The following is a 25,000-nucleotide window of genomic DNA, read 5'->3' on the forward strand; positions in this document are numbered from 1 at the left end:
AGATTTCTTTTTTTTTTTTTAATTTCCTCAGGCTAATCTCAAAAGAAATCGCCATTTCACACTGAAGAAGGGTGTAAGCCCAAAACGTCTGTGATGTGAGGCGATTAAAAAAGAAAAAAGAAATCTGAAGAATGCTTTATCTTTATTTACTTATCTTTGAGAATTGAGTTCATTCATTCACCCAGTGTAAAATATTAGACGACAAGGTGTTGAACGCGCTTCCTGATCCGTCTCAATAGGAAAACCCGTATCTGATGCTGATAATGAGCAGGGTTGCCAGATGAGGCTGATGATTTCCAGCCCAAAAATGCTCAAAACGCGCCTAGAAGCACAAAATCCTGCCCAATTCTATTGATTTAAATGGCAAAAAATTGGGCGGGTTTTTCTACTAAAATGCCATTTTTTACCCGCACACGGCCATTCTATGCTTGTCTGGCGGCAAACGCCATACTCAATCACAAGTCCAGCAATTCGAAAAGAATGCGCAAGGCAGCATGGGTACTCCCAGGCTAATTCTATGCAGCCCAATTGGGCGGGGAAACAGCACAATCTGGCAACACTGATGATGATGAGTTGCATGGTGTCTCAACAGGAAAACCCGTACGTGATGCTGCGGCCGAACCACCAGGAGCTGGAGGGCAACGACCGCTACGAGGGCTTCTGCGTGGACATGCTGTGCGAGCTGGCGGACATCTTGAAGTTCAAGTACCGCATCAACTTGGTGGGGGATGGAGTGTACGGGGTGTCGGGAGCCAACGGCACCTGGACGGGGATGGTGGGCGAACTGATGACCCGGGTAAGAGGACACACACACACACACACACATACACACACACACACACACACACACACACACACACACACACACACACACACACACACACACACACACACACACACACACACACACACACACACAGACACACAGACACACACACACACCACACAGACACACACACACACCTGGACGGGGAAGATGGGAGAACTCATGACCAGGGTGAGTGGAGACATACGTACACACACACACACACACACACACTATGTTCGTGGTTCTATACTAATGAGAGCAAAATGCCGTATTTTATTTTTTAGGCTTTTTTTAGCCTTTATTTGTGACAGGAGAGTGGAGGTCAGACCGGAAGCAAGTGGTGGTGGTGGTGGGTGGGGGTGGGGTGTCGTCAAAGGACATGGGCCGGAATCGAACCCGGGTCCCCAGTGTAGCTTGCCTGGTTAACACCAGACCTAATCGCAAGTGAGACTGTCTTTCAGATCGAAACGATTGTGTAGGACTAAAGGCTAGGGCTGGGAATCGATCCAAGTTTCCTAGATCGATTCGATTCCGATCCAGGAGGCTACGATCCGATTCGATCCACGATCTGATTCGATTCGATTCGATATCAATCTTTTGTAATGCTGGGCTGTCACTTTAACCCATTTTGCCTAGAATTCTAAGACCGGTTATAATAACCTAAATATGTCAGCCTTTGATGGCCACACACACATGAAATACCTTGGTATGTGAGAAGTAAGTGGTAAACTGTGGAAGAGCGCTACAGGATGTGGTTGAGAAAATAGCACCTATAATGATCGGCAAAAGATCGATCCACAAAGTTGTGAATCGATATTGCCCTTTTCGAACGTGAATCGATATTGGATCGCGATTCGATCTTTTGAACCCAGCCCTACTAAAGGCAGTATGGGAGTTCCCAGGTTACCGTGTAGCAGTGCAGTGCCCTACTGCTTGAGCCACGTCAGGGCCAAAAGCTCAATGTCTTCCTGTAAAACACATGTAGGACAGGGAAAGGATCTGCACACTGCTTGCAAAAGACTTAATTTATTAGGAGCAACGTTTCGATCATAGATCTTCTTCAGGCATGCATGAAGTGTGTAGATCCTTTCCCGCTCCTACATGTGACAATTTTTTTATTTGGCACCTGCTGATGTTTTTTTGCTGGACGTGCGCACTTTCCACTACACTCTTACTGTAAAACACATACACAGGGAGTGCATTCCAATAGGCGACCTTGCTTCCTCCACTTGTGCTTGTGGCCTCACGTTTTGCTGATGCCCCGGCCTCCATGGAGAAAACAATTAAGTTTCCCCGCTGTCAGCCTAGCCAAAACAATTTTTGGGGGACTATTCTTCATTTACCATCCTGTTTGAAAATGAGAAAATTACTTTACAATTGAGCTGTTGTGAGATATGGAAATATAATGCTGTTGTCAGTGATGTCATCATGACATATTACTTCCTGGTACGAGGCCACAAGCAGAAGTGGAGGAGACAAGGTCGCATATTGGAACGCACCCATACTCTTACCACCTTGCCAGTGTTCCAGAAGTGTCTGAGCTCTGCCCGGCGGTTCCCTTTCTTCCTTATCCCAGGTGTGGGAGGGTTCTGCTTTAAGGTGCACTGTGTAATATTTTTAGTAGTTCATTTCCAGAATTCATGCTGCCAAATCATAAGTGTCACTTTTTTTAACAAATACTTACCACCACCAAGTATTCATTATTCATAAATTGCACTTCATATACATTTGAACTCCAAGAAATGGCCATTTGTAGCTGCGAAAGTATACTTTGGTCATACTAGTAAATATAGGTTTATTACTCAGTAAATATTCATGAAAAGATCATATTTGGCAATAGGCAGCCCAGTTTCAATGAGCAGGGTAGTTGCAGTGCCTACTGTGGTGGCTACATCCCACACAGTGCACCTTTAACCCTATCGCGCCGGATGCATCATATATGTCTCATCAAATTCAAAGCCCTCTCCACGCTGACACACAAAAAAATCGATCTGAAAAACATCCTGCGTGTCATTTCCAAACGTCCTGCAGTACACGGAAACCGCCACAAGAGAGCAGCGGTCGACAACAAGTTGACCACAGCTCGGCGAAAAACAGGAAAATGGGGTATAAGCGGTTTCCCTGACCGACGCTGAGATTTCGTCAAATTGCATAAGGTTTGTGTACAAATTTCCGAAATATAACTCTACATCCTTTAATTTGAACACTTGCTTTGTGCAATTAAGCAAGGAAGAGTTTATATTTTTACACCGTGTTGCAGAGAGATCGTGCTAAAACTGATGAGACATATAAGCACCATCCGGCGGTGGCAGGAAGTCAGCCATCAATGCATTTGCTCCATAGGGAAACTTACAAAGCATACCACGACGATCGTTTAACAAAACACACAAGTTGTTTTACTTCAAGACAAAGATATTGCCTTAAGAAACAGGTTTTACTTGCAATTTTGAAAATGCAATGCAAAATGTTGAAATTATGATCTCGTAAAAAATGCATTGAAGTGAATGGAGAAATGGTCCAATTGTAGTAATGGACCCATATATTCAAATTACACATCAAAAATGAATAATGATCTATATTACACTCATAAATAGGTTGTTGAGCATTCGATCAGCTATGTTTTTACATAGATTTAAAAAAATTACCCAACCAGGCTGTGGGAAATGTAAAATATGGTCCTGCTAAAACAAGGATAGGCTTTACAAAATGGCAGGATCTCACTAAATATTTAAAGATAATCCTCAAATTAAATTGTCTGACAACTTTTTTAAATTAAAAAAAAAGTTGTAAATGCATTAAAAGTCATTTTTCAATGGTCATGAAATTGGAATTTTCATTCATTAAAAGCCTGATGCATCATATATGATGCATTAAATATCTCAGCGACCTTAACAAAATTTTGAATTTTTTTTTACATTTCTTATAAGGGACCAATATTGAAGCAAATTCCAAAAAATTAGAATTTTCTCTCATTGCTTTCATGGTTCAGGTTTCACAGGGTTAAAGGGACACTGTGTGAGATTTTTAGTTGTTTATTTCCAGAATCCATGCTACCCATTCACTCAGGTTAACTTTTTCATGAATACTTACCACCACCATCCAATTCTAAGTAGTCATTATGACTGAAAAAAGTGCACTTTTCATACATGAAAAGGGGGATCTTCTCCATGGTCCGCCATTTTGAATTTCCAAAAATAGCCATTTATAAATGAAAAAATGACTGTATTTGGACTAAACTAGAAAATATTTGTTTATTACTTAGTAAACTTTCATGTAAAGATCCAATTTGGCAATAGGCAGCCCAGTTTCAATGAGCAGCATAGTTGCAGTACAGTACCTTTTTTGACCATTTCCTGCACAGTGTCCCTTTAAGTAATGGTAGCCTGTCGTACAAAAGGTCACTGTAATATAACCGCTCACACTCTGATGTTCTCAATTCCCACTGACCATTATACCCTTCATGTCTTTAATAAGAATATATTAAACTTGCCAGCCGTTTATGTTGGTCACGCTTCAAACGGTCAGGACTCACACACACACACACACACACACAGACAGACACAAACACACACACACGCACACACACGTACACATGCATATGCACATGCACATGCATATGCACATGCACACACACACACACACACACACACACACACACACACACACGCGCGCGCGCGCGTGCACGCACACACACACACCTGTGCTGAGCCGCAGTTCCACCCAGGAGAGCCGAGGTGGAAAGAAAGGACTTGCTGAGGAACTTTTTCATAATTTTTATTTTAAACTGTCAGAGTATCTGCATTGAGCAGCCGTACAATATTTTATTCAATTTCTTTTTAAAGAGAACTTCCGCTCTGTTCCCCCTTCATTTTGCCTTGCAAGTGTTCTCCTCCTGTCATGGTTTTTTTTCTAAGTTAGGCGTCCAAGTTGGAGGGTAACGCCGCAGTGTGCTGTTAAAAAGTTCTCTGTCTTAATGCTGCAGGCTAATGGAGGGCATGCAGGACTATTAAAGAAATGAAGCAAGTAGGCTGGTGGTGTAGTGCAGTGTAGTGTGGTGTAGTGTGGTGCCCGCTCCTATTATTGTCTCAATTTGTTCCCTCTAAGTGCACTCTCCTCTCCTGACCTTCACAGTGTCCTCCAGAACCGAGAGAAACCATGTGATACAAAAATTCTTGCTGACTTGCTGTCTGTCTGTCTGTCTGTCTGTCTGTCTGTCTGTCTGTCTGTCTGTCTGTCTGTCTGTCTGTCTGTCTGTCTGTCTGTCTGTCTGTCTGTCTGTCTGTCCGTCTGTCTGTCTGTCTCTCTGTCTGTCTGACGGCATATCTGCTCGAGCTTCTGGCTGATTGGATACTGTACATGTCTTAGTTTCATCTCTCTCTCTCTCTCTCTCTCTCTCTCTCTCTCTCTCTCTCTCTCTCTCTCTCTCTCTCTCTCATCCCTGTGCTCTCTCGTTCTCTCTCTCTCTCCATTTCTCTCTCTCCCTCCCATGTGCTCTCTCGTTCTCTCTCTCTCTCTCTCTCTCTCTCTCTCTCTCTCTCTCTCTCTCTCTCTCTCTCTCTCTCTCTCTCTCTCTCTCTCTCTCTCCATTTCTCTTTCTCTCTCTCTCTCTCTCTCTCTCTCTCTCTCTCTCTCTCTCTCTCCATTTCTCTTTCTCTCTCTCTCTCTCTCTCTCTCTCTCTCTCTCTCTCTCTCTCTCTCTCTCTCTCTCTCTCTCTCTCTCCATTGCCTGTGGTTTTCTCTCAGATACGATATGCATGAGAGCTTTCACATTTCACAGCATTTCACAGTTCAGAGTTCAAAGACCCCAAATTCCCTTTTCCCTAGCTGTCTACTTCAGTGCCTGGCTTCCTCAGTGCCCTGGCCATCGTTTCATGCTTTGATTCCTCAGTGTCTGCAGTTGGGGATCCCTGAGGGCACATATTTAGGCTGCGTCTATAGATTGGGGACGATCGAAACGGAAAACGCAAAAGTAGCGTCTCATCTTTAATTTTTCTATGTATTTTACACAAGGACGATTGCGTGTGGAAAATTGTCTTTCCGTTTCTCTGTCTTGCGGTTTCTGTCTGTCTGTCTGTCTGTCTGTCTGTCTGTCTCTCTCTCTCTCTCTCTCTCTCTCTCTCTCTCTCTCTCTCTCTCTCTCTCTCTCTCTCTCTCTCTCTCTCGCTCCCTCTCTCTCTTTATCTATATGTATCTATCTATCTTAGTTGTCCTCTTCTCAATCTGAAGTATTTAGAGACATTTTGAAACATTTGAGGGGTTTTTTTTACTTTCTGGATGCCTGGGTGTCAAGGGCCCTGGGTCTCTCTCTCTCTTGTACCAATATTGTGCTCTCTCTCTCTCTCTCTCTCTCTCTCTCTCTCTCTCTCTCTCTCTCTCTCTCTCTCTCTCTCTCTGGGTGCCTGCGTGTCAAGGGCCCTGGGCCCTGGGTGTCTCTTGAGATCCTTTAACACCTCAGTACTCCCTCGATGCTCCAGTGCTCTTTTGACACCTTCTCTCTCTCTCTCTCTCTCTCTCTCTCTCTCTCTCTCTCTCTCTCTCTCTCACTGGTCCCCTCTCTCTCTCTCTCTCTCTCTCTCCGTGGCATCATGGAAATGCGTCCTCTGGGAGATTGGCAGCTGTGTGCTGGGGCATCAAAGTACATCTTTTATTCATCACACACACTCAGACTTTGATTTTTTTATATATCTTTTCTTTCACACTTCTTCTCTCATTTTTTGGGGTGCTGTGGGATTGAAGGAGGAGAAGGAGTGGAGGTGGAGGCGGGTGGCCGGGTGATTGAGTGGAGATAGACCCAGACGCAGTGGGAGGAAGGCGGAAGAGAGGAGAGGAAGAGGAGAGGAAGAGGAGAGGAGAGGAGAGGAAGCGCCTTATTCTTTGTGAATTATTTAAGCTTTGATTCCCCCCGCTGTGTATTCTACTCCTCCACTTTAAAAACCTCCCAAGACGGCCCAGTAATCATTATCAATATACAATGAGACTTGCTTTGCATGAATATTTTACAAGGTATCACTTTTCAGCATTTTTTTGCTGTTGTCATCTCTCATCTCCTTGGAGGGTATGGGGAAGAGACAGCTGTGCGTGGCTGTTTTTGTTTGTGTGTGTGTGTGTGTGTGTGTGTGTGTGTGTGTGTGTGTGTGTGTGTGTGTGTGTGTGTGTGTGTGTGTGTGTGTGTGTGTGTGTGTGTGTGTGTGTGTGTGTGTGTGTGTGTGTGTGTGTGTGTGTGTGTGTGTGCGTGCTTGCGTGCCTGCGTACCTGCGTGCGTGCGTGTTCGTCATTCGTCATTCGTCATTCAAGCAGAGGATGGGAAGTCAGGTGTACGTATAAACTCCTGCAGTGCGCAAAGCTGAAGAATTTCAAGCGTGGTGCTGGCTCACTACAAAACACAGGCGTGGGAGACGAGGCTATATTTAGCATTTACGTACAACAATAGACCTTAGGCCTGATCATTTTGAAATGTTTTGATCACTTCAAAGACATCACATTGCCTTCCTCTTTCTGCCTTCTTTATGGCTGTGTGGACAGTAGTGGGTTGCCTGCTTCACTTTGGGTCTTTCTCAAATGCTAGGCCAGTGTCCTTCCAAGTGTATCAGCCTAATTAGTCACGCCCAGTGATTGGATACCCTTTATTAGTCACACCCAGTGATTGGATATTCTGTAGAGTTCACCAAAAAGTATCCAATCACTGGGTGTGACTAATTAGGCTGATACACTTGGAAGGACACTGGCCTTGCATTTGAGAAAGACCCCTTGAAATAGTGAAAGTGAAAGCCCAACTGGGAAAGTCCAACTCCCATTGTCATTGTGACACAGAGCACACAAGTCTAGTTTAGTTTAGTTTATTTGGTTTATTTAGCAGGTACCATGTGCAAATTACATTAGTTACTAGAAGTAAAGAGATGACCAGCACCAGATTATACTGTAGCTTACAAGCTAATTTCCATCTGCAGTCCCTGGGCAGGTGAAGAAACATAAAATACAGTGAAATACAATACAAGCAGCTAAGTGAAGACTGCACACAACGAAATTGCATTTATGCCTCACCTGTGCAAGGAGGCAGCCCCCAAAGGCGCCCGAAAGGGAGCAGTGCAGCGGGACGGTAGCCTACCATGCTCCGGGTACCTCAGTCTTGGAGGAGGATGGGGGAGAGCACTGGTTAATTACTCCCCCTACCAACCTGGCGGATTGGGAGTCAAACCGGCAACCTTTGGGCTACAAGTCTGACGCCCTAATCGCTTACCCATGACTAGAATATTAGGGCTTCAAGTTAGTGTAGTATACGTGCATCAATGAGCTAGCCAAATCCACAGAGGCCGTCTTTTGAGGTACAACCTTACTACATGTTACATATGAAGGGTCTACAAGCAGAGAGGAACTCTCCAGAATCTGCAGGAACAAATAACGTTTGCCTCGTCTGAGTAACTTACTGTACACGCCAGGGGTTTAGGGGACGAGACATGGCGTTGTGTGGTTGTGTATATTATATTGTAGTCACTTGTGTAGAGTTGAATAATCAAAGGAGTCAGTAGTACATAAAAAAAAAATCCTGCAGACTACCTGATCTCAATGGTCTCATCAGGAGACGTGAAGTTCTCTTGAGATCCACACTGCTCCAATTCTACAGGGACCGTCTGTGTGGAGGTACTGAAAACCCATAGGCAGAGAGGCGCCAACACTCTCTCAGCATCAGCACCAGCCACACTCTCAGCATAAAATATAAAAAATATGTTTTATGAGGTTTACGAGGAGCTGGACAGCGTGGTTGTTTTAAGACAGTAGCCTAGTAAACTAGCCCCACCCATCAGCGGCCAAAATTATTTTTGCCTACGAGTGGGTCTAGCCTCAGACGATGCCCCATGCCCTGAAACTGGCAGACGCAGGAGATTTGTTCTGATTTGTTTTGAATCTTTGGATGCAAAGCGGTCGGGGGGTTTTGAGGGAGTGGCGACAAAACATTGGCCAGTAGGCACAGACACAGTTTGAAAAACAAAGGGTTGTTCCCATCAACAATCTTCCAATGTCTCATTGATCAGGGCCAGACTAAATATTCACATTTAATCTCAGATTTAGTCAGGCTTGCCAGGCTAGTGAGACGGAGCAAGGAAGGTCAAAAATATGCCTTCAGACAGCTGATCTCAGTGGCAGTCAGTGTTGCCAGATGTGTTTGCTCAAATCCCGCCCAAAAGGTTCTCAAAAACCGCCAAAAAAAAGCTCTAAATTCTGCCCAATTTCAACAAATTGCATTGATTTTTATGTGCACAAAACTGCAGCAAAAAAAACCCCGCCAAATGGCCAATTTTTCCTGTTTTTACCTGCAGACGGCCATCCCAAGTAGCCCAATTGGGCGGCTAGCCATAACCAAGAGCCATAACCAAGAGCTCTAATACTCTTCAGTTCCAGGCTGCTACACGTCCTCGGGGGACTGTCTGTGGAGGTCAGGGGAGCCCACTGCAGGAACACATAACCACCATTTAACCTCCTAAGACACGGTATTATAAATTAGCTGTTACCAGAATGGCAATGACCAAGTCCTAATGTATTACTAAAGGCCCCGTGCACTGTCATAGTAGTGTAGTGCTATAGTAGTTAACTTTCAATGTCTATTACAGCGTGCCACAGGAGGTACGGCATGCATTAAGGGGCTACCACAGCACCATGCATTTATTACATATTGATGGGAATATTGTTGCTTACTAGGAATGGAAAGGTTATAAAAGTATATAGTGAAGGTTTTATTCAAACCTCTCAACCCACCACGGAATCTGGATCTGAATCACTGTACACACAGTGGGATAGTGTGGGTTTATGTGTACAGTAGTAGTTGATTTTGCCTGAGACTAGAGGCAGGTTAGTCAGTCAGTAGTGGAGAAAAAACCCAGAAACCCCTCAGTAGCATCCCCAAGGTAGCCTCCGTCCAGCTCCAGACACCTCCAGCACCTCTGGGCAGAGCCGGATTAATGCACACATTGCACAGGCTAGATATGGCTGCAGTCTAGGGGGCCCCCCACCTGCCAGGGGCCCCCACAGACTAGATATGGCTGCAGTCTAGGGGGGCACTCATTGGCCAAAAGTATATTTTAAAATTAAAATAAATTTAATTAAATTAAATTACATTTAAAATTACAGAATTGTGAAAATATGCACAATTGAAAAATGCATCTGTCATGTGCAGTACAGTTGGTAGACACGTTATCCTTAATTCCTATCATAATTGTGACACTGTCTATGTAAATGTGTAGCTAAATTTGTCCTCTGGGGGCCCCACAGCAACCTTTTAGCCTAGGGGCCCCTGGACATGTTGATCTGGCCCTGCCAGCATAGTACCTCTGGGAAAGAAAGTGTCTGGAGGCAGTTACAGCGAGCGCACAAGCTTCACAGACAACACTTCACAGACCCAAGGGAACAACACACTGAAGCACCAGTCTCCCATCTCCCAGTGTTACCACCAGCAGCAGTAGCCTGAAGTCTGAATCGTATTGTACACACATGTGTGTCTGTCAGTCCTCCCTCAGGGGCGGTTTGTGGAGGTAAGGAGAGCACACAAGCAAAGAGAGCAGCATGCCTCAACACAGGCTGCAGGAACAAAAGCACCAGCAGCAATATCACAGAGTGCGTTGCAATATGCGACCTTGCCTCCTCCACTTGCTTCTCGTCATGATGACATCACTGACAACAGCATTATATTTCAATATCTTGCAAAAGCTCAATTGTAGAGTCTTTTTCTCATTTGCAATTGGGATGGTGAATGAAAAACAGTCCCTCAAAAGTTGTTGTGGCTAGGCTGACAGCTGGGAAACTGTATCGTTTTCTCCACGGAGGAGGGGCCAGGAGGCGGGACGAGGAGACAAGCACAAGTGGAGGAGGCAAGGTCACATATTAAAACGCACTCACAGTCACTACCAGCCTGAGGTCCGTTTCTAGAAAGCGTGTTTGCTATCGTCGTTAGCAAAGTCCTTCGTACAAGCGACTCAACTCTCTCTCGACAGCGACGCTCAGCACTAAATCCAAGGGAACGATAAGATGGTCTTAAGACGGTCTTATGACGGTTAGCAACGACAAGAATCGAGAAACCGACCCCTGAGCAATTGTGCACACAATGGGTTAGGGGTGGGTAGTAAAAACAAACCCTGAACACTGTCTGATCTATAGTAGTCCCTGAAAGTAAGTCGTTTTTATTCAGGCACAGTCAATTGTCAAGAATTAAACAAACTCCCCCAACTAGGAAACCACGATTATCAACATGGTTTAAGCAGTAACTGTAAGTAAATTGTGGCAGTAATTCACTCCTAATAAAACATATTCCATTCGTAGCATTATGAACTGTCATTTACCACAGTTGTTCAGCTGTTGTGAGCTCTCAAATTCACAGCGGGGTAAAAAACAGACAGGGTGTAAACTGCGCCATCTAACTTCTAAACCTCTGCCTCAAACTGTAGACTAAATCACCCAATATAAAGGCTGTTGTCATCTTCAAAAGTAACACCGCTCTTTCACACATCACGTGTCCATTATGTACGGAACGTTTCTCAGCCAGTCTGTATTCGGAACACTCAACAGCAAACTACATCATTGTATCATACAAATGACAGGTGATTGAACTTCTGGACTTGGTTTGTTGCTGTTACGCCATAATAATAATAATAATAATAATAATAATGACAATAATAATAACTTGGGGACCATTCCATCATCGGCGCTGAATTCAGCGGCACTCACGCGCAAAAGCCGAGTTTCAATTAACGGCGGCATCTGACACCGTTCCACCACTGAAGATCAGCTGCGCCTTAGCTAGTTTCACTTCAGCCGCGCTCATCAGAGCTGGCGTTGCGCTCGTGCACGGTGTACAGGGGAAGTCCATATCAACGATTGTCGAAAATGCGATCATGTTGTAGACTGGGGCATGCCTTGTCAAATCAAGTCTTTATCAGTCATATGATGCGAGCATTTGTAGGTGAGCGGTAACGTAACCGCATTCCAATTGAGAGGCCCGCGTTCAATCCCCACCGTGCGCAATGACAGATCATAACTCAATCATCAAAGGGAGAGTCTCGTCCAAACCTCGAATGCCACCATTTCAATGTGTAAAAATAAAATGCTTGTATCATCTATAAGGTGTTTTAATTTTATCTTTCAGAAGAATTTGTTTTCGGATTAAATAAAGCTAAAACGTTAGGCAGAGATCATTTATTGAATCATTGCAATGCAAACTCAAGCGTCGGCGTCTGCAAGGTGGTTGTGAAGACGTTTTTTTATTGCCTATGCTGTAAAATGTTAAGGTCTAGGCCTACATTTAACTGTAGGCCTATTGCTTGATAGCAAATGAAGGCAGCCACAAAGCGACATCAAAGGAGAGAATAGGCAAAAATAGCCAATGTTTTGAAGTTTCCATAACCTGTTGCCATACAAGACTTGAACCCGGAGCGACATATTAAGCAGCGCACCTGTCCACTGGGCCACTCACGTCTTCAGCCATGTAGAAGGAATTGTTCACCATCATAGTAGTAAATCAACACTATAAAAGTTTTTAAAAATGTGCTAATTATCAGAAATCCCCCGAAATGAAAGACAATGGTAACTATTGTAGTTTTTACTGGCATTATCACATCATAGACTATTAAAATCGAGTGACTGGTTCGCTTTGATCTCGTAAAATGATGGCGGGAATTAAGCGGAACGTGCCCACTGTGACATTGTTTCCTACAGGTTCTTTTTTTTGCAACACTGATTCATTTAACCTGGTGTTTAACCTGGGAGCTACCAGGTTAGAGTTGGAGCATAAATTACTGTGGCAACTCAGCTGAGTTTCAGGTTAGCAAGGCTGATGGAACGGATCTCTGTCTAAAAATAGCGTAATTTACATACGTGAGCTCGGATTTGGGGTTACCGCCATTGATGGAATGGTCCCCTGGTTTTATATAGCGCCTTTCAAGTAACCCAAGGTCGTGCAATGTAATGCATTTAAGAAAAGACGCACATGGTTGCGTGGGTTTATGTTCAAACATGACTGTTGAACTCAGTCTTTTGAGTAACCCTATTGCCTAGTTAAAAACAATGACAAAAAACGAAAGCTTTGACAAGGCACCTTTGGAGAAACAAAACAAAAAAAAAACACTGAATCGTGGGCATACCACCACAGCTTCTATATTTTCAACAGAAATCAATACTCATACATCATAAAGCTCATACATCATTAATGATTTGTCTGGACCTGAGCGTCTTTATTCTTTGTGTTTGTTTACATTTGATAGAAAGAGTGTTTTGGTTCAGCCCATACATAACAGTGTTAGAAAATGTAGCCTATTCATTAATCAATCATCTGAGCAAGGTGCTAAGTGCTGGTGTTGTGTTGAATGTTAAACTGCTTCTCATTTAGGATTCACCTCGTGAATCAATATGTCCTTGAAGCTCTTTTCATTTTTACTCTGGCTGGCGTGATTCTCATGTTGGTCTTTTTGCCTCATGAAATGTCTGCCAAGGGTTTCAGTTTTTGAGGGAAAATGATGAAACACGAAAAACAAGCCAAGCCAATAACTCAACAAGCAAGTGTTTACAAAACAGAACCCAGGCAGTAACATTTTCATTTGGGAGACAGACCAGACAGACACTATTTTTTTTTTCCTTTCAACTCGTCCCTTCGTTAGCTGCCTTTCCCCCTCCCCCTCCCCCTCCTCCTCCTCCTCCTCCTCCGAAAGTCTCTTGTGCCGAATCAAAATTGACCTTTTCATTTTTCTCTTGTTTGCTCGGTTTGCAAATCAGTCCAAGTTTGTTCACAGGGAGGGCGTCAATACAGTACAAATGTGTTTTCTTTTCCTCTCCTCTGAGGAGTTTTCTAGGAAACTGACAGGCAGGCTGCTATTGCATCACGTCAATTGGCAAACGATGAGGCTGTTTATCATCCTGCCAGGCTGCTGACGCAAGGCTGAGGACAGTCGAGAGCAGTGGTTCTCAAACTTTTTTTAAAGAAACACCCCCTTGGCCTCATCACAAGCCTACCAACACCCCTTTGACGTCATCATAAGACTGACAACGGCCGACTTAGTATTAAAAAAATATATGGACTAATGCCCCCCAATGGCAACTACTAAGCACCGCCCCCTCTCAGCTGTATCCTTCTCAACGCCCCCCCTAGAGCTCTCCAACGCCCCTGGGGGGCTGTACCGCCCCTGTTGAGAAACACTCGTTTAGATGGTGGTATCTAGGATACAGAAGATGCTAGCATTTTGCATCTGCATTGTTTGCCATTGTGTCTTATTGTTTATGAATTCATACATGGTTGCCAAGAAACACTCAGGCGCTGGCGGCGTTTGTGTATTGTGTTTGTCGCCCCAAAAGTCTTGTTCAGAGGGAAGAAAGACAACTTGTTCTCTGTTAGCAGCATCCAGTAAGTAAGATTTGCCTGGAAACACGCCCGCTAGCGCGTCACACGGCGGCGATAGCGACAGTGGCGGCAGCAACACTCTGGACTGGAACAGCTTAATCCAACGCATTAATGAGAAATGTAAATTAAACTATTTCACAGCTGCTGGTCTCGCTGCTTATCAGATTACAGACTTTGATGTGCTATCTTGTGCGCCTGGCATCCTCTCTTCATTATTCACACCCGCTATCTTTCCAGGAGGATCTGCGATAGGCTGGCGCCGGCTGGACTGGCTATCTGGCATAGCGGACATTTCCCGGTGGGCCGCGCACCCTCGTGGGCCCCTATTTCCAGATTTTTTTTTTTTTTATGTGGTTAGTCAGTTCTGTGCCCATAATTATGAGGGCCCCCTTTAGGGCAAAAGTGCCCGGGCCCTATGTTTCCCTCACTACAGTCCTGGTGATAGCGTCGGCTGTATCAGCAGGAAAACCTAAAGGGCCGAGGAGGCCTGATGATAAGACACGTACGTACAAGTTTTAGAACGCTATCCGCTGATAAATTAGAGTATTCTTGGATATGCAGTGCAGCGGGAGCCACAGATTGCAGATTTAGGCTCAAGATCTGATCCTCTCACAGCTACTTTTTTTACCCAGCATGCTCCACGAATAAGAATAATTAGAGACTTTAAAGGGTTCCTGAAGCAGCAGCAGTTCTGTGTATCGGCAGCAACCACCACAGACCACAGACAGTAACAGGAAACTAATTGGACATCGTTGACACTTTGGCTTGTTTTGTTTTTTTTAGCACTCCATGTGTGTGTGTGTGTATCTGTGTGTGTATCTGTGTGTGTGTGTGTGTGTGTGTGTGTGCGCATGTTTGCGTTTGTGTGTATTTGCGTCTGTGTTTTGCCTTTGTGTATCTGTGTGTGTGTGTGTGTGTGTGTGTGTGTGTGTGTGTGTGTGTGTGTGTGTGTGTGTGTGTGTGTGTGTGTGTGTGTGTGTGTGTGTGTGTGCGCGCGCGCATGTTTGCGTTTGTGTGTGTGTGCGTGTGTGTGTGTGCATGTGTGTGTGTGTGCGCGCGTGTGTGCACGTGTGTGTTTGTGTGTGCGCGTGTTTGCGTTTGTGTGTGTTTGCGTTTGTGTTTTGCCTTTGTGTATCTGTGTGTGTGTGTGTGTGTGTGTGTGCGCGCGCGTGTGCGTGCGTGCGTGCATGTGTGTGTGTGTGTTTGTGTCTGTGTGTGTGTGTGTGTGTGTGTGTGTGTGTGTGTGTGTGTGTGTGTGTGTGTGTGTGTGTGTGTGTGTGTGTGTGTGTGTGTGTGTGTGTGTGCATGCGTGAGCTCACTGGAGGATAGGTGTGTGTGTGTGTGTGTGTGTGTGTGTGTGTGTGTGTGTGTGTGTGTGTGTGTGTGTGTGTGTGTGTGCGCGCGTGCACACGTGCGTGCGTGTTTGCATCTGTGTTTTGCCTTTGTGTCTGTCTGTGTGTCTGTTTACGTAAGCAATTGTGCGTGCCAAAGTGTCCTTGGCGCTCGACTAGCCCTGATGTTTATCCATCCATCCAAAACACGGGCCCATCAGCACTTCCTGTTCTACACACACACACACACACACACACACACACATAACACGGGCCCATCAGCACTTCCTGTTCTAGAAACTGTGGAGAGCACAGCTGACTAGTGTTGCACCGATACCATTTTTTGGCCCCGATACCGATACCCGGCTATGCAGTATCGGCCGATACCGATACCATACCGATACCACCCTATTTGAAATGTATATATGTATATATATATATATATATATATATATGAAGGGCTGCAGTGCATACTACTTGGATGTAAAATCATTGCATGGCTTTGTCAGGCTGCTGCCAACCTTTGTGTTAACAGGAAAAAGACTGATACAAAGTGAATCCAGCAAAACTTTTTGTACTTTTTAAATACCTCTATGAAATAACTAATTTCAAGGCTGTTGAAGTGTCATACAAGCATCTGTAAATGGTACCGTATCGGTGCCCTGTTTGTTGGTACTCACCGATACCGATACCGATACCGATACCGATACCACCATTGTAGTGCGGATCCACTGATACTGGTATCGGTATCGGTGCAACACTTCAGCTGACGCTACCAAATATATCTATGCACACACACACACACACACACACACACACACACACACACACACACACACACACACACACACACACACACACACACACACACACACACACACACACACACACACACACACACACAGACACACATTAGCACTTCCTGCTCTAGAAACTGTGGGCAGCGCAGCCAGTTGATGCTACCAAATACATCTACGAAGTGTAAAGAGACGGGAACCAAAAGAGCTCTTCACTTAAGCTAGATTTATGCTTCGCTCGCATAGAATCTGCGTCCGTCCGTTTTCTGTCTATGCGAGTCCACGCCCCCCTCTCAGAGGCTCTGCGCCCGTCGTCTAGCGCCTCGATAAAATTCTAACTATCCGTCGGACGGACGCGGAGTACGCAGACAAAAAGGCACTATGATTGGTCGTCTCGCTACTTCCTTGTTCTGTTCTTGTGGCAGCGCAATGCCAGTAGTTTGCGAGAGCAGAGCTGTATTCTGTTAAAAACTTTATTAATGCCTTGTATAAATGTGTGTAAATACACGAAGCTAAGCTAAGTAACAAACAATGCATCAGTTGAACACTCGTGGCACAATGCCTGCGGTTTTACTACCGTTCCTCCACCGAATGTAAACACACATCGGCAGAATCAACTGTCTTTACATGCTTGCATTTTCTGCTCGTGAAAACAGACTGGGTATGTCAAATAATGATACCACTGCATTGCCTTTGCAATTTGTGTGAAAATACCTAGCTAACCGGGATAGAAAGCAACATTGCTTAATAATGACCGCAGTGCTTACAATGTAGTGAAAGTAGCCTAATCGCGCAATTTCAAATGTGGCTGGCAACGAGACCTCGGACCTCGCAGAGCTCGCAGATGCATGAATACAAAATTGGTTCGTGGCCACTCCCACGCGACTTTTCACGCTCGCAGTTGCTGAAGTCTAATCTGACCTTTAGCCTGTCATCCCTCGCGAAGAGCTGAGGTGTCAATGAGGCTTAAAGTGATACTGTCCCATTTTTGGAAATAAGCTTATTTTACACCTCCCCTAGAGTTAAATAATAGGGTTTTACCGTTCTCCTGTACTTTCAACCGTTTTCTGGGTATGGCTGTGCAAGTTTTACCCCCATGCTAGCAGTTAACATTGAGTCCTATGATACCAGCTCGCGGCTAACCGGTCTCTTAGGACTCAATATTAACTGTTAGCTTGGAGGTAAAATTTGCACTGCCATAGCTAGAAAACGGTTGGAAGTACAGGAGAACGGTAAAAGCCTATAAAAAAGAGAAAAGGGAATGCTTCACTGGGTCCTGTATCCAGTTAGTAAAAAAGGGTGCTCATCAAAAAGAACTTGGGCGTCCAAACTTCCATGAAAAGATAAAAAAAACACTATTTGAGGCACTCCTTACTAAAGTTTAAAAAGCCTTTATTAAATACTGGCTACATGCCTACGCGTTTCGACCCATTGTCTCTCATATTTTGTTTTTTACCTTTTCATGGTAAAAGCCTACTATTTAACTCTAGGGGAGGTGTAAAATAAGCTTATTTCCAAAAATGGGACAGTATCACTTTGTATCACCAATGGAGATTGCTTAAGTATCACTAATGGAGATTGCTTCTACAGTCCTAGTGTGAAAAGCCTCACATGCAACAGAGGCTAATAATTGAATAATTAGACAACTGTCAGAGAGTGTTTTCAGCGATTCTCAAGCTGTGGGCCGGGGCCCACTGGTGGGCCCTGAAGGTATTCCATATGGGCCTTGAAATCGTTTTCTAAAAATCAAAATAACATTTTTGTGTGTGTTGCCGTTGATTCATTTGAGTTTTATTGTTTATCGGGTCACAGATCAGGCCCCGAACATTTGTTAAAATTTCAGGTGGGCCCCAGGTTGGAAAATGTTGAGAACTCCTGAGTTAGATAATAGTTCATGGGTAGATCAAGGCGTTTTCGGACTGTCAGAGAAACGTATAAATCCATATTTTGATTTAAACACAAAGATAATTAATTGAAGACACAAATAAATGACTCAATGTCTCTGCAATACAATCCCCTCACACTTCTTGGTGTCAAGGCTGGTGGTATATAGTTATTAAACAGGCCTAGTTTATGGATAGCTCAAGGTGTTTTCAGGCCGACAGGGAAACATAAAAATCCATATGTAGTGTTTTGATTTATTCACAAGACAGAGATCTTGTTTATGCCTCTGCCACTCTCCCCGCCTCTCTCTCTGTCGCCTCTCTCCCCTCCTCTCCTGTGTGTCATGACTGGCATGGCTTTAGGCTTTTTCTGGCTGGATATCTGCCATCTGTGGCGGAACAATTTCACACAGGGCCCCAAGACAAGACACTGATATGGTCCCCCATACGCCCTGCCAAAGTCGCATTAGGGCCCCCACCACCAATACAGGAGTACCCTTGGCCCTGGGACAAATGCTAGGGATGGGATATCGGTATCGGTGTATGAATCGGTATCGGGTTCAGATATCAACATCGGATCGGATCGGAATTTTCCCAAAATATCGGAATTTTTCTGATGCATACATTGAGTCAGGTGCAATGTTCATTTGAGATCATAACACTTGTCATATTCGTTTTCAGGATGGGATTGTTACTTTTTTACTTGTTACTTTTTGCTTATTAATTGGTTTCCTGTTCTTCTGACTCCCTTTTCTGACCAAATAGTCTGCTTGGGCCTATTACCTCAAGTTGAAACCCATGCAATTATGTGATTTTGGTATTGGATCGGAGTAGAATCGGTATCGGCAGATATCCAAATTTAGCTATCGGGATCGGATCGGAAGTGAAAACATGTGTATTGGTGCATCCCTAGCAAATGCCCTGCTTGCCCCCACCCTATAGCTCCACTCCTGCCATTAGGATGCCTGTGCCCCCCCTATAGCTCCACTCCTGTCTGCTATTAGGATGCCTGTGCCCCCCCTATAGCTCGTCTGCCATTAGGATGCCTGTGCCGCCCCCCCCCCATAGCTCCACTCCTGTCTGCTATTAGGATGCCTGTGCCCCTCCTATAGCTCCACTCCTGTCTGCCATTAGGATGCCTGTGCCGCCCCCCCCCCATAGCTCCACTCCTGTCTGCCATTAGGATGCCTGTGCCCCCCCCTTATAGCTCCACTCCTGTCTGCTATTAGGATGCCTGTGCCCCCCCCCTATAGCTCCACTCCTGTCTGCCATTAGGATGCCTGTGCCCCCCCCCCCCCTATAGCTCCACTCCTGTCTGCCATTAGGATGCCTGTGCCCCCCCCCTTTAGCTCCACTCTTGTCTGCCATTATGATGCCTGTGCCCCCCCCTTTAGCTCCACTCCTGTCTGCCATTAGGATGCCTGTGCCCCCCCCCTATAGCTCCACTCCTGTCTGCTATTAGGATGCCTGTGCCCCCCCCCTATAGCTCCACTCCTGTCTGCCATTAGGATGCCTGTGCCCCCCCCCCCCCCCCCTATAGCTCCACTCCTGTCTGCCATTAGGATGCCTGTGCCCCCCCCCCCCCATAGCTCCACTCCTGTCTGCCATTAGGATGCCTGTGCCCCCCCCCCCCCATAGCTCCACTCCTGTCTGCCATTAGGATGCCTGTGCCCCCCCTATAGCTCCACTCCTGTCTGCCATTAGGATGCCTGTGCCCCCCCTATAGCTCCACTCCTGTCTGCCATTAGGATGCCTGTGCCCCCCCCCCTTATAGCTCCACTCCTGTCTGCTATTAGGATGCCTGTGCCCCCCCCCCCACCCCCCCCCCCCCCCCTATAGCTCCACTCCTGTCTGCCATTAGGATGCCTGTGCCCCCCCCTATAGCTCCACTCCTGTCTGCCATGAGGATGCCTGTGCCCCCCCCCCTTATAGCTCCACTCCTGTCTGCCATTAGGATGCCTGTGCCCCCCCCTTATAGCTCCACTCCTGTCTGCTATTAGGATGCCTGTGCCCCTCCTATAGCTCCACTCCTGTCTGCCATTAGGATGCCTGTGCCCCCCCCCCTATAGCTCCACTCCTGTCTGCCATTAGGATGCCTGTGCCCCTCCTATAGCTCCACTCCTGTCTGCCATTAGGATGCCTGTGGCTACGCAGGTGATAAGGCTGAGCCTGAGCGTATGGCATTACACTTCATTGGATCACTGAAGCGCCTGAATCGCAAACATCACGTATACAGACTAGAGGGGCCGAGATGCATTAACCTGATTTATTTATCTGATCGCCAAGGAGGCGCGGCCCGTCCCGGCCCAGCCCGGCGCAGCGCGGCGCGGCGTGCAGAATCAACAAATCGTTTTTATTTCCAAAATTTGCCCGTCCCGTGGCCTCTGTTTAAGCAGCTACTTAAGCATGAGAAAGCTTATCTATCACTGAGGAGGAGATCGGGGCTGAAGAAAGAAAAGTATCCCTGACATAAAGCTGTGGCGGGTTTCTAACCTCGGGCAGCAAGAAGTATCGATCAGCTGTGGAGGCATCATTAGGATGATAATGGACACTGTGTGTGTGTGTGTGTGTGTGTGTGTGTGTGTGTGTGTGTGTGTGTGTCTCACTCTCTCTTTCTTTCTTTCACTCTCTCTCTTTATCTCTCTCCATCTCTCTCTCTCTCTCTCTCTCTCTCTCTCTCTCTCTCTCTCTCTCTCTCTCTCTCTCTCTCCATCCTGTCTTTTTTCACCACCTCCCCTCCCCTCCTAACCCCCTCCTTTCACTCTTGTCTTTCTTCCTCCTTTGTCTGAATCTGGATTTTGTTCCAGTCGGGTTTAAGCTTGTTCTGTGCTAGACGTGTGATAAATTAAAGAAGACTGAGTTAGATTAAAGGCTAAGTGGCAGTGCTAGACCCTTAATCTTTTAACCCTTACATTCTGCTGCAGTGTCTCTGCCTCTCTCACTGGGCCCAGGACAGAATAATCTGAAAGCCCCCCCCCCCCCCTCCAATACCTATACTGCCCTACAAAGCAAAAGGGCAGTAACTGCGCAGAGCTCAAAACTGAGTCAGTTGACTTTAAAATGGTACTGCAATCTGGTTGAAGTGTTTTTGGGAGATTATTGGCACGTGACAGTTTTGTTACTTTATATTACCAATTTTTTTGAAGATCAATCATTTTATTTAACTTTAGACTTTGATGTATATGGCATTAAAGTCATAGTAACTCATTTCAAACAGCAATGCAGTTACTGCCTTTTTGCTTTGTAGGGCAGTATAATGTCATGAGGCAGGGAAGGCTTCGGGGGGGTTGCGGGGAACGACAAAGGGGTCACTTGTGCTGGGCCCACGGACAGAGGGGGCCCAGAATTGGATGCTCATTACATTGTATATATTGGATTTGGGGCCCAGTCAGATGTCTTTGTCCTGATGTCTTTGTCCTGGGCCCAGCTAAAGCTGTAAGCGGCCCTGAATGAGAACCCAATTTTGGGGCCCCTCTCTCTTCCTGGACCCGAGACAACTGACCCCTTTGTCTCCCCCTGTCGGTTTCCCTGTCTAACAAGCCATTTAAAAGGCCCCCCGCACTGAATGCATACAATGTTCTGAGGACCTGTACCAGAGATTCTTTAAGTATATAGAGATATGCCAATGTAATAGGTTGCTATGGGCACCTAACATGACCAGGTTCCGGTCTGCCTAAAGGGGCGTACTTGCTATATACACCTAGTGGTGCCTTCCTCAGCTACCTTATTAGGTAGCTGTTGCCTTTGGCCAGGAGCAGATGTCGTCAGATGGTGTCCAACTATCTCTGGGTGTTTCGGCCCTGAACCATAACACCCTCAAGTTGGTGGGCCCAACAGTGAGTGGCCAGCTCACTGCCCATCTGCTCCTGGCTTCCAGCATTCCTCCTCTCTCCTGCTCCATAGCCAACAAGAGGCTCGTTCCGCCTCTTCCCCCATCCTCCGTGTTGCAAGCTTCTTGCTACGCTCATCCAGGCCTATCGCTGAAAGGAAGTGCCATGCTGACCTTGCTGGAAATCCCCGACACCCGACCTCGACAGGGAACACCCACGTCTGCCAGCCCTTGTCTCTGCAGTCCTGGGCTAGCTGCTGGTATTTTGTGGCTTTCCTTTCATGTGCCTCATCACAACCCTCCTCCCATGGCACTGTGAGCTCCACCAAGATGATTTTCTGGTCCTTAGCAGACCACAGCACTATGTCTGGGCGGAGGGTTGTTTGAACCACGTCCGGAAATTGCAGTTTCCTCCCAAGGTCCACCCTCATCTCCCAGGAGCTTGCGGTGTGAAGGATGTTCGCCCTCGTCCTCCCAGTGGTCAGTCTCGGCTTAGATCCCTCCCTAAGGAAGGTGATCGTTCTCTCTGGGGCTGTGCTGGTTGGTCTCTTCTTCACTCTCTCACGCTCGATGGTGTCAGCCAGGGAATGCAGAACTTTATCATGGCGCCACCTATACCGACCTTGGGTTAGGGCTGTTCTGCACCCAGACAGTATGTGCGCCAGCGTCCCTTTCTGCTTGCACAGCTTGCAGAGTGGATCCTCTCTCAGCCCCCACAAGTGCAGATGCACTGGTGAAGGGAGGGTGTTGTAGACAGACCTCAGGAGGAAGGAGATTCTGTATGGCTCCAGACGCCACAGGTCTCTCCAGGTGATCTTGCGCCTGGGCAAATCCCATTTTGTCCAGGCACCCTGGGAGCCTTGTTCGACTGCCCTGGCCATACGCTTCTCCTCTTCCCTGCTTCGCACCTCTGCCTGCACCATCCCCCGTCTGGTCTTTGAGTCTGCCTTTCCCCATGTTTGGAAGTGGCCAGAGCCAAGGCCTTGTCTGTGGACACATTGGTTGCCAACTATGTCTCGCAACTGTAGAGAGCTCACTGCCTGCTCCACAGCTGTGTTGGCAGCCCACTTACGCCCCGACCTGGTTGTGACGCCTGCTTGGTTTACCAGGTCATCCCTGGAATCCCTCAGGCTAAGGAGGGCTCTGCACTTTGCCACTTTAAACTCCTCGACCACCGATGACAAGGGGAGTTGCAGTTGGCCAGACCTGATGTAGAGGCCCACTGAGGAGAAACTTGGGGGGATGCCAAGCCATCTCCGTAAGTGCTTGCTGGTTTTCCTCTCAATGGCCTCGACCGATGACATGGGGAAGTCATAGACAGTGAGGAGCCAGAGGAGCCTGGGCAAGAGTCCATGCTGGTACAGCCAGGTCTTGAATTTGCCCGGGAGAAGAGATTTCTCGATTTTCCTCAGCCATTCCTCAGTCTGCCTTACTGCCTCTGCAACATTTGCTCCGTCCGACAGTGATGCGTTGAACCACTTCCCCAGGCACTTTATTGGGTTGCCTTCAATGGATGGGATGGGCTCACCTTGGACTTGAAGGCTGAACTTGCTGGTCACTCTGCCCTTTTTGATGACCATGAGCCTGGATTTTCTGTCTTTAAACAGCATCCCAGCCCAGGAGGCTACACTTCCCAGCGTCTCCAGCACCCACCTTGCTTGGACGTGGGTCACGGTTGTTACCGTGATGTCGTCCATGAATGCTCTCAGCACTGGTTGGACTATTCCAGAGTCCAGCGTTGGGCCCCGGGTTACGCCCTCGGCTGAGGATATCAACAGGTTCATTCCCATGATGAATAAGATGGGGGAGATGGTACATCCTGTTGGAATTCCCTTCTGGAGGTCTAGCCAGTTGGTAGTGAAGAGTGCAGATGTAAATCTCAGTCTGAACCCGGTGAGGTAGCCAGAGATCAGGTCTTGTATTGACGCTGGGATGTAGTAGTGGTTGAGCCCCTCCTGGATGAGATTGTGAGGCATTGACCCGTACGCGTTAGCAAGGTCTAGCCACACCACTGTCAGGTCGCTTTTCTTCTTCTTCGCTTCCTGGATCAACTGGCTGATCATTGAGGTGTGTTCTAGGCAGCCTGAAAAGCCTGGGATACCACCTTTCTGGATAGACGTATTGATGTAGTGATTCTGCGTCATGTAGGAGGTGATCCTTTTTGCCAGAACGGAGAAGAAGATCTTGCACTCCACACTTAGAAGAGATATTGTTCTGAATTGGGCGATTGCAGACGATCCCTCCTCTTTTGGCATAATACTCTAGCATTGAATAGAACAGTCCTTAGGTCTGCCTAGGTCTGCCTAAAGGGGGATTCCCCCCCCCCCTAAACCCCTTGCAATAATAGAACCCGGAAACAATGGGCCAATGGAACCTCTCTCTCTCTCTACTCTCTCTGCCTGTACTGTATATTGTCCCCCTCTCTCCCTGGGCCCAGGACAATGGACCCATTTGCGCCCCCTGTCAACAGGCCTGATAGTGACCAGGCCCCATTTCTCTTGCATCAGACTGCCATGGCAATCCAATCACTCTCCATCACTCAAGCACCAGGCAACCAATCTGGCATGTATCCCATTTGGCTGCCATGGTGACCCAAAGCATCTATCCTCTCTCCAGGGCCTCTATTGTAGACCAGGCCATCAATTTCCGGACCATTCTACCATTCGCAGCAGCAGATTGTTTTTTTTGTTTTGTTTTTTACAAGTTAGCCTGCCGATCCTGACCATGGCTAGTACAGTATAGGGACCATGCTGATCCTTCCCACACAGTACAATTGAAGAGTTTTTTTTCCAAAAAAGGTATATCCACCATTTTTGACTTTTTGCATTTTAATATTGGAATTGACTGTTAAGAAGTCCTATCATCTATGTGTGAATTCTTGCCATTCAAATGTTTTGAGAACATACTTTTAAACCTCTATAAAAATACATTTTGCAATGCATTTCAATGGACTGCCCAATACAAAAATGTCAATTTC

The 25,000-nt window shown here is 46.4% G+C and overlaps 1 protein-coding gene across 1 annotated transcript in view; it reads left to right on the forward strand.

Annotated features, from left to right (window-relative positions):
- grik4 (glutamate receptor, ionotropic, kainate 4) overlaps positions 1–25,000 on the forward strand; it is a 327,283-nt gene that overhangs the window by 247,159 nt on the left and 55,124 nt on the right. Inside the window, exon 11 of the mRNA XM_063207522.1 lies at positions 593–796. Coding sequence (XP_063063592.1) covers positions 593–796 — 204 coding nt within the window. The remainder of the gene's footprint in view (positions 1–592; positions 797–25,000) is intronic.

This window comes from Engraulis encrasicolus, chromosome 9, assembly GCF_034702125.1.
Source record: "Engraulis encrasicolus isolate BLACKSEA-1 chromosome 9, IST_EnEncr_1.0, whole genome shotgun sequence".
NCBI lineage: Eukaryota > Metazoa > Chordata > Actinopteri > Clupeiformes > Engraulidae > Engraulis > Engraulis encrasicolus.